The 13,798-nt window shown below is 47.2% G+C and overlaps 1 protein-coding gene across 1 annotated transcript in view; it reads left to right on the top strand.

Annotated features, from left to right (window-relative positions):
* WDFY2 (WD repeat and FYVE domain containing 2) overlaps positions 1-13,798 on the top strand; it is a 178,140-nt gene that overhangs the window by 141,766 nt on the left and 22,576 nt on the right. Inside the window, exon 7 of the mRNA XM_018056705.1 lies at positions 11,759-11,885. Within this exon, the coding sequence (XP_017912194.1) occupies positions 11,759-11,885 (127 nt within the window). The remainder of the gene's footprint in view (positions 1-11,758; positions 11,886-13,798) is intronic.

Genomic DNA, 13,798 nt, shown 5'->3' with positions numbered 1-13,798 from the left:
TGGAAGGTCAGAAATGTTCTCCGTCAGTTTAAACAAAAGGGCAAACAGTCGGTTGCAGAAGTGCTGGTGATCTGGTTCTTTGTCATGTTATGCTGGAGAAAGCCGTGGTGGGCAGACATTAAATGAGACGTTGTTTGAGGCTGTCTGGCAACTGCAGGGACCCTGGAAGGACAGCTGCCTCGGTCTGTCCTTGCCCTCGTTGGAGCAAGAAGATGGTGTGGGGGACAGACTTCTACTTTAAGACAAGTGAAATGAAAAATAGATTTCTCACTGGTAGCTAGCCTACACAAAAAAGGAACAAGTTCCTGTTCAATTTTCCTTACTCTGGAGCTCTTTTCAAGACCCCCTTTATGTTACTGGCCTGCTCAAGGTCATTTAAGCAGGGTGATAAACTATATCCGCACTTAGCCTTTGAAAGACTTGGGTAAACAATGACGATTAATTTTTTACTCGTGTTTTTAACATGCGATGTTGACCCTGGAAAATGAATCATTGCCTGTCCGTAGTTCTTAGCAAGCTTTTGTGTCTTCTGCAGTTTACCAGCCCACTATTCAGTATAGAACAGAGTTAATATGAGTCTGGATGTCTTATAAGAACAAAAGTAGGTGAATGAGGATGTAAAATGGGATAGTACCCAGATCATAAGGGATTTCCTGAAGGGAAAAAGAGGAATGCTGTAAAAGAGAAGATTGAATCTAGGGGAAAGATTCATCAAAGATCATCTTAATTATCTGTGCCTTAGGGAGGAAGAACACACAGAAACCTCCCCTGTGGGTAGAACCCAGGTCTCTTCTGATTGGATTTCTCTTTTTAGCCACCTTCACTCTGACCTGACAGGGACCTGAAACTGCCCCATGCTGGGACTGTTTCCCCGCTGACCTCGGTCTCCAAATCTGTGGCTTCCCTAAGCCCTTTCTCCACCTGCGCTTGCTCTTGTCCTGATTGAGGAGTCTCGCTTTCGACCCCTCATTCCCCAGCGTCCTTGGGCCCATCTTTGCTTCTGTCCCCCTCGCTTCAGCTGTGCCTTCCCCAGCATTCTCAGTTTGGGGCTCCTTGTCCCCCGTCCTTGGTAAATGTCACCTGGGATTCAGACTGCGCCTGTCTCCTCGTGCGCTCAGCTGCGGGGTCTGCCGGGGGTCACGGCCCGAGCCTCTGCCCACCGTCACCAGAGCCGTCCCTCCAGCCCAGACCCAGGAGCCGCCTCACAGAACCCGGCTCCATACGCGGGACACCCCTCCTCTCATCCCCTCGGCAGCTTTTTCAGACCTTCCCCACTCTCCCCAGACCTTGCTCAAAGAAAACCAAAGGTTATCAGAAGCTTTCTTAAAATGTTTGGTTCTTGACCATCCCCTCTTCCCTCCACAGTAAGCCAACTTCCCCTCCTCTGCCTCCTCATCTCCTGCCCTCCTGCCTCGTGCTGTCCTTGGCCCCAGGCTCTTCTTTCTCAGGGTCTCCACACTGCAGGTTAATCCTTCAGTCTTCCTTTTGACCAACTCACTCTTTCCAAGTTACTAACACGGAAACTTTTTTTGCTTCTGGGGAAGAAAAAAAACAACAACAAAACCCCTCTGATCTCATCTTAACAGCAGTGCTGCTTTCTTATTTTTTTAAGTTGCAGTGAAATGTGCCCAACCTAAAATGGACCATTTTGACCATTAACATTTTTTTTTACCTCTTTTGGGGGGTGAGGAGGGGTTGGGCCATGCAGCATGCAGTTCCCCGACCGGGGGAATCACTGGGAAGTCCCCACTTTGCCCATTTTTAAGTGTGCCGTTCAGTGACAGTAAGTACCTTCACACTGTTGTGCAACCACCACCCCCCCGAACATTCTTTATCTCGTAAAACAGAGACTGTGCCCATGAGGCACCAACCCACTCCCTGCCCCAGCCCCTACCCCCAGGCCCTGGAAACCGCCATCCTGCCGTCTGTCTCTCTGCATTTAGTGACTCCGGGCACCGCACATGAGGGGAAGCCTATGGTATTGGTTGTTTTGTGACCGGTCTGTTTCACTTAGCATAATACCTTCATGTTGTCATGGATTCTTAAAAGACTATCGTTTTCCCAGCTGCTTCACATTCTTCCCTCCCATTGGCTTTCCTGCCACCTGCAGTTTGGCTCGTCACTGTCACTCCGGTCACACTGCTGTCCCCGAGTGGGACAGTGGCCTGCTGGTTGCTGAACCCAGTGGACACGCTTTAAACTCTGTCCTGCTTAACCTCTCGGTAGCGTTTGACATTGTGGCCATTGCTTCCTGCTGTGACTGCCCCAGTTTGGCTTCTGAAACACATTCCCTCTCGGTTTGAAGCCTCTGACTGCACTCTCTCCTCTCCTTTGGGGTTGTACTGGGGGATTCTGCCGGGACCTCCTAGGCTCTCCCTGGTTGACCTTGGCCACTACTCCCAGTCACAGAACAAAAAGGCATAGTCATCGTCCTCAAACTCCTCTCCACCCAGTGAGTGAGACTGAAGCTAAACAGTGATTATAGTGCCTGGTGGCAGAGTTGGGGGAGCCACACCACGCATGTCCGTGAATATGGAGCGGGCACCTCGCTGGCACGGGAGGGGGTGTTGGTCAGGGAAGGCCTCCCCAGGGGAGATGTGGCTTGGACCTAAGAACCTAGGGGAGGAGTGAGTGTTGAGTTCATGAAAGAGAAGGAAGGAGAACAGTGCAGGCAGAGCAAACCAGCAGAGCCCAAGGCCTGGGGATCTGCAAAAGCCTGGTTCTCTTGGGAACTCCTACTAACTCTTTTGGCTGGAACACAGAGTATGGATGGTGGGGGGAGGGAGGTGGGAGAAGGAAGCCAGAAAGGAAATGAGAGTCAGTTCAGATCACTGAGAGGATTATCCTGATGTCAGGGAGAAATGGTTTTAAGTGAAGAAGTTAACCTGGTCAGATGCTTTTTTTGTGTACTAATTTAAATAACACTATTCATAGTGTCCATAAAGTGAAACAACTCATGTGTTCATCGACTGATAAACGGAGGAACAGAACATAATATATCCATACAAGGGACTATTACTCAACAATACGAAGAAATTGTTGATATGTGCAATAATATGGGTAAACCCTGAAAGCATTCTGATAAGCCCAGAAGCTTCACCTCAAAACAGTAGCTTCATTTTCCCTCTCCCCACTCCCCATGCAAAGAAAACCGTTCCTTTGTTTTTTGCCTACTCTGGAATTTTCATATAACCTGATTGTATGTTAAAAGATTGCTCGCTGGAGAGAGTGATATGATGGAAAAACTGGTAGGAAACTTTCCTTCACAGTGTGTCCGCAATGATGGGAGAGCAGGGAGTCAGTGGACCCAAGGCACAGTTTTAGGTAGTTAGCTCAGCAGGCATGGTGATGGACTGGAGAGTTCCCAGACTTGGTTTCGGCAAAGGTGGCTTTCAGCCCAAACTGCTGACCCTTTAGTAGTTAGATGTTGCCCAGAGCACTGATATGAGGGCTCCGACTTCAGAGTTGCTGCCTCCAGGTCAGAAAAGAGGCAAGCAGCTGCTTCTCTCTGTGAGATGAGCGGCGGGGCGGGGGGGGGGGGGGGTGGCCCGAGGGTTTGTTTCATGTCTTCCAAGTTGACCTCCCTGGTGGCTCAGACGGTAAAAGCGTCTGCTTACAATGCGGAGACCCGGGTTTCATCCCTGGGTCGGGAAGATTCCCTGGAGAAGGAAATGGCAACCCACTCCAGTACTCTTGCCTGGAAAATCCCATGGATGGAGGAGCCTGGTAGGCTGCAGTCCATGGAGTCGCAAAGAGTCAGACACAACTGAGCAACTTCACTTTCACTTTTCTTTTCTTGCTTCTAAGTTAGTTCCATGGGCTTTCCGGGTAGCACTAGTGATTAAGAACCTGCCTGCCAATGCAAGAGATGTAAAAAACGTGGGTTGGATCCTTGGGTCAGGAAGATCCCCTGAAATAGGAAATGACAACGCGCTCCAGTATTCTTGCCTGAAGAATCTCATGGGCACAGGAGCCTGGCGGACTATAGTCCATGGATTCGGAAAGAGTCAGACACAGCTGAGAACTTTGATATTGTATCTTATCTTTCTGAAAGAGGGCAAAATATTTTCACGTGATTTCACCATGAAGTATCTTAGAGGAAGAGAGGACATGGCCCAGAAAGGTCGTTCTCTAACCCAAAGGCAGATAAAGTTAGCAGGTCACGTTTCTTGTTGTTGTTTACTCACTAAGTCATGTCCGACTCTTTTCAACCCACTGGACTGTTTCCTGCCAGGCTTCTCTGCCCATAGGATTTCCCAGGCAAGAATACTGGAGTGCATTGCCATTTCCTTCTCCAGGGGGTCTTCCCAACCCAGGGATCAAACCCATGTCTGCTGTCTTGGCAGTCAGGTTCTTTACCGCTGAGCCACCAGGGAAACCCAGATCACATATCTAACTATCATTATTCCTAGACAGTAGTACCTACCCAGTCTCTATCTCCTGTCTGGCTACAGCACTGCTGATTCATTTATAGGTAGTACAAGGGTGTCTAAGAGATTCCACGATGATTCGAGCATTGTGAAGCTCTTCCTATGTAATAAGTCCATCTGGGCCTTAGGAGGTCCCAGACTCAATCAGACACAATTGTGGACAAAGGGTCTATGAATGGAGAATTAGCTTAATCACCTCATCCTTTACCCCCCAAACAAAGACTTTAAGATGAGCCCAGATTCATTAAAGACTGATCTTGGGGATCTAATCAGTACAGATTCAAACTCAGAAGCAGCGAAGTTCTTCAGTATGTATACAGAGTCATAGCCATTCATCCATCACTCTCCGTCACAGTGCAGAAAGTCATATAAAAAATGTGAGTTAGTGATGGAATCTGCCTAATAGCCATACCCAAAGGCCAGAACATGGCATTTACTAACCCATGGGGATTTAGCAAACTGATTTTATGTTCTTATGCTCCCTCTGCTGGTTTTATTTCTGGAACTAAATGCCAGCTATCATAGTTCTTTGATATTTCTTCAGAAATTAGAATATATTTCTACCAGGAAGTCATATACTGATTTGAACAAAGGGGGAAAAAAATCAGATTTTGACCGTTGAAAATTAATAATATCCATAAAATCTTTTTTTCTTCTAAGAAATTTTTTGGTTAGTACGAACACATTGGAAACAGGAGGGCTTGGATGTGAACCTGCCAAAGTATACTACTTAATGGAAAATGAAATACAGACTTGTTCACTGACTATTAGGAGAAGTCTTGAAAGTAATAGTTTAGCTAAACAAAAATAACTAAGACAAGAGCAGGCAAAGTTCAGTGCACATGTGCATGTTCATATCATTAATTTGAAAGTTTAATTTTCATTTGCAATGGAGGCTTTCACACCCACAGACATGGATTTTCATCGAGAGTCAGTCAAGTCCTGGGATCTCCACGTGACAAGTGCTGCCACACATTGGTGAATAAACTCAGCCTAGTGCTTGCTCTGTTCAACTCCCGCTCATGCAGTGTGAACATTCAACCAGTAACTGGAAACACAATGTTTGTAGCAAATGTTCTGAAGCCCCAGTGCTGCATATCGGCTGCTTTGGGAGCAGATAAGAAGAAAGTTTCTTCTCATCCAGAGGGTTAAAGGAAGGTTTCTGAGAAAAGTGGTGTTTAAACAAGACTGTAAGGAGACTGATAGCTCAGTTGGTAAAGAATCTGCCTGAAATGCAGGAGATCCTGGTTCGATTCCTGGGTCAGGAAGATCCGCTGGAGAAGGGATAGGCTACCCACTCCAGTATTCTTGAGCTTCCCTTGTGGTTCAGCTGGTAAAGAATCCACCTGCAATGCAGGAGACCTGGGTTCGATCCCTGGGTTGGAAAGATCCCCTGAAGAAGGGAGCGGCTACCCACTCTAGTATTTTGGCCTGGAGAATTCCATGGACTGTATAGTCCATGGGGTCGCAAAGAGTCAGACACAATTGAACGACTTTCACTTCACTAAGGAGACGGGGTGGCGGGAACATTCCAGACCCCAGATGTATGAAGCCAGTTTGAAGCCCACAGTGAGTAAGTGTGAATGGAGCCCATTGGGCCCTGTGGATAGCCGGGCATGAGGGATACAGGGCAATCTTCCAGGAAATGTGACATCTTTCTCAGGCAGTGGAAAAACAGCGGTGGAGCTGAGGAAGGGTGGTGATGTGGTTTCCATGGTAACAGATCCTGTGGTAGCAGCGGGTGGGGGACTGAGTGGGGCCAAGAATGGATGAGAGGAGAGTGTTTAGAAGGAAGGCTACTGCTGGAGTGCATGGATAGGGAGACCCCTGTCTGGACCGGAAGGACAGCGTTGGGCGTGGAGTGAAGAGCAGGCGTTCAGGTCTGTTTAGGAGAGAGGGGTCAGCAGCGCATGATGACTGATTGAGGGAGGTGTGGCTTCCCTGTTTCTGTCTGAAACATTCGGGTGGCCGGTGGTGCCATTTCTGGAAAACGGGAACGTTGGCGGTGACAGCAGGTTCAGGAGGGAATATCATGGTGCTCTAACCCGAACGTGACAGAGTGGCACGCTGAGGAGGTGGCAAGGGGTCAGCTGGAGGTCCCCTTGTGGATCTCAGGACGGGGTGCAGCCTAGAGACAGAGCACATCCCCCTTTCCAGAAGCGCCCACCACTTCAACCCAGAGGGAAGAGCAGTAACCGCAGGCTCCGTACTTTATTCAAGGACTCCCTTGGATGGCTCTCCTGCAGCCGTGCTTCACCCACGCAGCCTCACTGAGCAGGTGCGATTGGGACCCTCGTGGAGGGGTACCTGGTCACACTGGTAGACACACACCCGGCACTCCCGGGCCCTGACTTGTGACCCTCCACCTCGTCTGTAGCTTTTGAAAGATACATTGTCAGCCTCCAAAAAATAGTTCCCTAAGCATTTGGTACCATGTATTTAATTTCTAAGCGTTTATACTCCAATCTGGTTCCACGGTTGGGAATCTCTTCTCACTAAATCAGAACGGTGAATAAAGTTTTATGTATAAAAGTGTTCATCTTAGCAAAATTTATAATAGTGAAAAGTTGAAAAATCTTAACAGTGATTGAAATAAGGTGCATCCACATGCTGGAATATTATGCAGACTTATGGGATGCCCAGGTAGTCCAGGGGCTAGGACTCCGAGCTCCTGATGCAGGGGACCAGGTTCGATCCCTGGTCAGGGATCTAGATCCCACATGCCACAACTAAGACCCAGCACAGCCAAATAAGTAAAAAGACACTTGTCTCACCATTAAAAAAAAAAAAATCCATTTATGAGAGTATATACTAGTGTAGACAAAACCTTGACTTTTGAGAGTGAATTCATGTATGTTCAGTCATTCACATCAGTCACGTTGTGGAGAGCCAAGGCAGGGAGAAGCATATAATAAAACACTGGTGTTTTATTTATATAATAAAACAGAAATCTGGAGTGAAGTACAATCACATGGTATAAATGATTTTTTTCAGTTAAAATATCAGAAACTCCGGAAACCCACAACCACTGCAGTTTCGGTTCTCATTCTCCATCTTAGTTATGGATCACGAAGGACGAGGAGAAAGGTCTGGGTGTGGACAGAGTGGGAGGGGTGTGTGTCTGCACTGCTCGGGAAGGTGGACTCGCTGAGGGTGAGTCACTCTCCCTGCTGCCAGAGGTGTCAGGCGGAAAGCACTGCTGCTCATCCGGAGGTCTGTCTGCCGATAGAGGCAGCGGTCTCCTCAGAAGGAAGCTCCCATCCCAAGGCTCTCCTGAAGCTTCTGTCCCGAGGGTTCATTGCTCTGATGCACCGTCCTCCCAGGCTCGTCTGCCATTCAGTTAATGGGCCAAGTGAGTAAACATTCACTGACCCTGTGCGCTACACTTGCCTGACTCTTTGTGACCCTTTGGTCTGCAGCCTGCCAGGCTCCTCTGTCCATGGGATTTCTCAGGCAAGAATACTGGAGCTGGTTGCTATTTCCTCCTCCAGGGGATCTTCCCAACCCTGGGATCGAACCCAGGTCTCCTATGTCTCCTGAGTTGCAGGTGGATTCTTTACCCATTGAGCCACGTGCTGTGCTCAAAGACAAAGATATAGGAACGAAGTCTGCAGTGGGGAAAGATTTGTAATCCAGCAGTTTGATCCAGTGGGTGATGACAGCAACAGAGCATGCGATGTGTCTCACCTAGATAGGAGCGTTGGGGGAAAGCTTCCTGCAGGAGAGGGCGTCTGAGCTGCTCCTTGCAGAGGGTGGTAAAAGGTGGGACCTCTGCACTCCAGGCAGAGGGGGTAACCATGTCTTGTGAGAGAATGGTTCCGCCAAACACCCTGTGTGTGCATGTTTTATCCTCAGAACTAACAGTGTACATTTATGTTGGCGTAGAGTGTCTTGGGCTTCCCTGGTGGCTCAGATGGTAAAGAATCCGCCTGCAATGCAGGAAACCTGGGTTGGATCCCTGGGTTGGGAAGATCCCCAGGAGGAGGGCATGGCAAGCCACTCCAGTATCCTTGCCTGGAGAATCCCATGGGCAGAGGAGCCTGGAGGGCCACAGTCCAAGGAGCTGCAGAGTCAGATACGACTGGGTGACTCAGCACAGCAGAGTCTCTGATTTGATTTGATTATATCCATAGAGCTTAGCACAGTGCCTGCCTTATAGAAGATGCTCAGCACATGCCTGTTGAACTGATTTGAAGTGAATGCTGTGATTTTTTGATACAACTGATAAGCCAGCCTCCTAAAGAGATCCTGTTATAAGGCTGTTTACATAGAGATGGGATAGAGCACAAAGTGATTTTTTAATTTTATCTCCCCAGTTGCATCCTGTTTCCTGTCTTGCAGCTTTTCCTTCCTTCTTTCCCACTCATGTTAAAGCCTATGGTATAACACTCTGAGCCCTGGGAGGGTCTGATGAACATGGTGTAACTTGCTTTAACCTGGTTCTCTCTCTTCCTGCCTCCATTATCAAGAACTCCCCTCCCCCGCTCTCACTCCGTACAGCCTGAAGTAATGTGGGAAAACCGGAGACTGATCTTATTTCTGAAATGTAGTTGATCTCATGATGGCTGCTGAGATAGCATGGGGACGTGGTGATCCCCGCTTCGGGCTGACTCAACCAAGGACGCCGTCACAGAGATGGCCCAGATGAGGCCTCCTGCACTGCCGCCACAGCACGTGCTGACTGAGCGTCTCCCGTGTCCTGGCTGCTGTTCATGCTAGGTGCTTCTGTATGCTCACTCGGCTCTCGAAGGAGCAGATGAGCACATGTGCTTCTGCTCCGCCATCTTGAACCAATAACTCACTGAATCTTAACAAAAGTATTACCATCCCTCTTTTATGGATGAAGCTTCTGAGGCTCAGAGTATTAAAACAACATCCCCGAGGTGCTGTTATTTGAATCTAGAATCTGATTCCAGAGCCTTGGCACTTCTGATACTGGAAACAAACTTCAGTGTCTTCACCATCAACCATCCTTGTCCCACAGTCACCAGCAGAGAAGGCCCGAGGGCCTGCTTCTCATAGCGTGGTGCTGGGCGGTGTTGGGGTGTACTGGTTAGGGGGAGCTAATGCTGTCTATCACTTGGCACATAGAAAGCCCTATTTAAGTATTTCCACGTTTATTTGGACAGAACACACACAGCCCGGCCAGTGATGCCTTTAATTAATGTTAAGTAAGCCAGGTAGATTTCCCACTCATGTGACAGTCCTGTGCAAGCGTTCCTGTTCTTTTCTGTGTGGTGATTCAGGGTCCCAGGCTCCTTCCAGAATTTCTGTGTGCCCTGGGGTCTTGGAGTGCTCCGGGACAAGTTTAAAGAGACGAGGAAAAGGGCCATCTAAACCGCCCAGGCCCGGAATGGATGCGTATGACTTCCACATACTCTCTGGGTTCCCTTGCTGAGAACTGGTCACTGGTCCCCTAGATGCAAGAGGGGCTGGTACCTGGGTCCCTGCAGGACCACAGATTTCCAGGGAAAGCTGTATGTTCAGAAGGGGGGACGTGGATTTCAGTAGACTGTTGGCTGACTCTGCCGTGGATATCATGACAAAGTGAGTCACTTGAGTACAGTTGTGTGGGAATAAACATTTTGCACCATGGAATCCATATCCTGAAGTATTACATTCTCAGATACTGAAGGAAGATTAAAAAGGAGGGGTATATGGCATTCGATAACAGGGAGAGAAGGCGAGTTATACAGGAGAGAATATTCAGCTTTCAAAGACTTAAGTAAGCACAGCTGAGGAGTTCCAAATAACAAGATTTGTGGATACAAAAAAAAAAGATTTCTTTTTCATTTTTCACCCACGCTGTGCGGCATGTAGGATCTTAGTTCCCTCAAGCAGGGATCAACCCATGAGGGAAGCTCAGTCTTAACCACTGGACACCAGGGAAGTCCCGAAAAAAGATGTTTGTGTCTTCGTTCATCTGCTCCTTCGTCCTTTCAACAGATACCACCAGAGCCTGCCTGCTGCTGGCTCTGTGCTTATTCTGGAGGCGGGGGGGTGGGGGGGGGTGGGCGGGGAGAGGTGATGGGAGATACAGAGGGTGGTCAGCACAGGTGTGCTGCTGGGCGTGGTGTGTGTTCTTACAGGGACAAGAATACATACAAGCGGCTTGTTGTGCAGGTACCGGAAGAAGCTATTAAGCGTAATCTAGATAGTGGGTTTTTTTCTTTGTTTTTTTCTTTTTTTTTCCTTTCGATCTTGGAAAAATATCTCCTGAGACATTACATGAGAGAAACTTTCCTAAAAGCTTTTAGAGTGCAGTACTTCATTAGAACAGATTGATGATCTAAAGAAGAAAATGTCAGATTCCAATAAATAAGAAGCAATTGTATGTTCTTTTGAGAATATAATGTTTTTCAATAAAAATGAGTTAAAAAAATGAGTCTCATATTTCTGAAGTATGCATAAGCTTTGTGCTCATCTTATCCAGAAGAAGTTGCTATTGTTCTTAGTACGCAAGGAGTTTGATTTATGATGGGAACTGCCGGGGAAAAAGATCTGTTGTAATATTTTATAGCCACACCCCTGGAGCGATGCTAATAGATAGCCATCTGTGCTACAGTGTGCAGAGCAGCCCTGTGTGACTGGCCCAGTCACCCTCTCTGCACCCGTGTGCAGCAGGTAGTGGTTAACCGGATATTAGCATCAATATTAGTGGTGGTCATTATATTACCATCGTCCCCAGTTTACAGAGGAGGAAACTGTCACTTGAAGATGTAAGTAATCTTCCCAGAACCTATAATTTTAAATTCCCCAGGAGAGAAAATACATTTTAAATTCTGTCTAGCAACATATATATTCAAGAATTTTAAAACAAAAATATCATGGTAATAAACCATACTCCAATAAAAATTAATTTAAAAAGGAAAAGAAAAAAATCATTGCATTTTTAAATTAAAGAATGAAAAATCTAATTGAATTTTTTAAAACCCCATTTACTTCTCATCTCCTGTTGGCGGGGTCAGGGGTAGACACAGCAGCTTGAAAAAATTTGGTTAATATTTCCGGACAGTGCAATATTTTCCATGCTTAGAACCATGTCTTTTTTTTTTAAAGTCAATTAATTGCCTTTTTCATTTCCCTTTAGTCTTTACAGTGTTTGATTTTATGGAACATTAAGTTTGGGGGGAAAAATGCACAAAGCATGGGACTTTTATTCTTGGGACCAATTTTTTTTTTTCCTCTCTCATTGGGGACTTGTTCTTTTCAACAAAAGTGTTTTACGTGCCAGGAACTGCCCTAGATCTGAACTCCCTCACTCTCACGACTCATCTGTGAATAGCGTTGTCACTTTGTGACTAATGGCCAGCTCTCTGTCCTCTCAGGTGGGGTGACTGCTCTCTGCTGGGACCCTGTCCAGCGGGTGTTGTTCTCGGGGAGCTCCGATCACTCCGTCATCATGTGGGACATCGGTGGGAGAAAAGGAACAGCCATTGAGCTCCAAGGACACAAGTAAGGCTGCTGGTGCTTTTTAATCTTATTTTATGCTTTTATTTCTGGCTGTGCTTCTCGGCTCACAGGATCTGAGTTCCCCAACCAGGGATGGAACGTGCACCCTCAGCAGTGAAAGCTCGTAGTCCCAACCACTGAACCACCGCCAGGGGATTCCTGCTGCATGTTTTTACAAAGAACTTTGGGAAGACTCTGGGCTGAAAGCTAGAACAGAGGCATGCAAGCCAGTCTCCGTGCCCAGAGCTGAGCGTGGGAGTAACATGGCAGGGACGCAAATGGCCACTTTGATTTATATCTGTACGGAAATATGTTTATTTATTTATACCCTATTTTAGTTCACAGAGGATTTGAGAGTGCTTACCAAAAAGCCATAAAAAAAAAATAATGCCAGCAAAGAAGTAAAAGGTAAAAAGGAGAACCAGAGAGACGACCATAAGAGTAAATGTTTGAGAGGAAGGGCAAAAAAAGAGCGTCAAAACGCAAGCCACGAAGTCCTACAGAATTTCTGTAATTGAGTTCAAATGTGGCTGCAAGATTACTGGCAACTGAAGGAGAAAGGGAGCGATAATATCCTCACCTAGTACATTCTGTCCTTCCCCAGACAGTTACTGAGAACTCGCCTTAATTCATATCAGACTGTTCTTCCTTAAGGGGTGGATTTCAGGAGGCCGAGGGGAACAGCAGAGAAAAGCTTAGTGCTGTTCCTGGGAGCAGGTCTCACACTTCGCCTGCACAGGGAATCACTGAGGACACTGCGAAGTAGAAGCCTCGGCCCCGTCCTCTGAGATCCTCACTGGTCTGGAGCTAAGGGCGTCGTGTCATCACAAGCTTCCTGCGCAGCTCTCTTGGGGACCCTTGGACCTCACTGATTCATCCTGCTTGTGCCGCCCACAGTGCCTGGAGGCCAAGCCTGATCCTGTGGCTGGAAAGAATCTTCTATCTGCTTTAGAACTCTAAAGCTAATCCGAATTGTTTTTAACTTTTAAAGTTTCCAGACATATTAAAGATGACTCTAATATCAACTTCCCTGAGCTGGCTGGTTTTAAGCAGCATTAGCTCTGCTTACAGATCTGTCTGGAAACACTAGCTTAAAAAACTTCTCCTGTGGCAGTCCAGTGGTTAAGACTTCACCTTCCAACGCCAGGGCTGCAGGTTCTATCCCTGGTTAAGGGGATGAGATACCGCATGCCTCATGGCCAAGAAGCCAAAGCATTAAAACAGAAGCAGTATTGTAACATATTCAGTAAGGACTTTAAAAATGCTCCCCATCAAAAAAAAAAAAAAACAACTCTTAAAAGCAAACAAACTTCTCCTAAGTAGTTAAATTTATGGTTTGGAGTTATTAAATATGAGCTAATTCGATTTGGGGCTTCCCATGTTGTCCAGTGGTAAAGAATCCACCTACCAATGCCAGGAGCTGCAGGTTTGATCCCTAAGCCTGGAAGATCCCCTGGGGTAGGAAATGGCAACCCACTTCAGTATTCCTGCCTGGAGAATCCCAGGGACCGAGGAGCCTGGCAGGCGACAGTCCACGGGATCGCAAAGTCAGACACGAATGAGCACACACAGACACAATTCAATTTTAGAGGGCCTATGCACAGACCATTATCTTTTTGTGTTAGAGTTCAGTTTTAGAGACGTAGCTATTAAGCCCTCCTCTCCCACATGAGAGAACAGATCAGTTGTCTGGGGCTACACCTGGCTTGTTGAGCCACTGGGACCTCAGTATCAGGTCGTTAAAGGAACTGTTCCCTTCTGTTTCTCTCCATGACAAAGGGACACATATAGAGGTCACATAGAAGGAATTGACGTCATCCATGTAAGCGAAGAAAAAGAAGAGCCAAATACAGCCCTGCCTCACAGTGGGTTTAGTCGCGGTGGACTCTTTGAGACGCCCACGGAAGAATACTGGA

This window comes from Capra hircus, chromosome 12 (genome assembly GCF_001704415.2).
Source record: "Capra hircus breed San Clemente chromosome 12, ASM170441v1, whole genome shotgun sequence".
Lineage (NCBI taxonomy): Eukaryota > Metazoa > Chordata > Mammalia > Artiodactyla > Bovidae > Capra > Capra hircus.
Note: the sequence above shows the minus strand (reverse complement) of the source record. Positions and strands in the feature narration are given on the sequence as shown.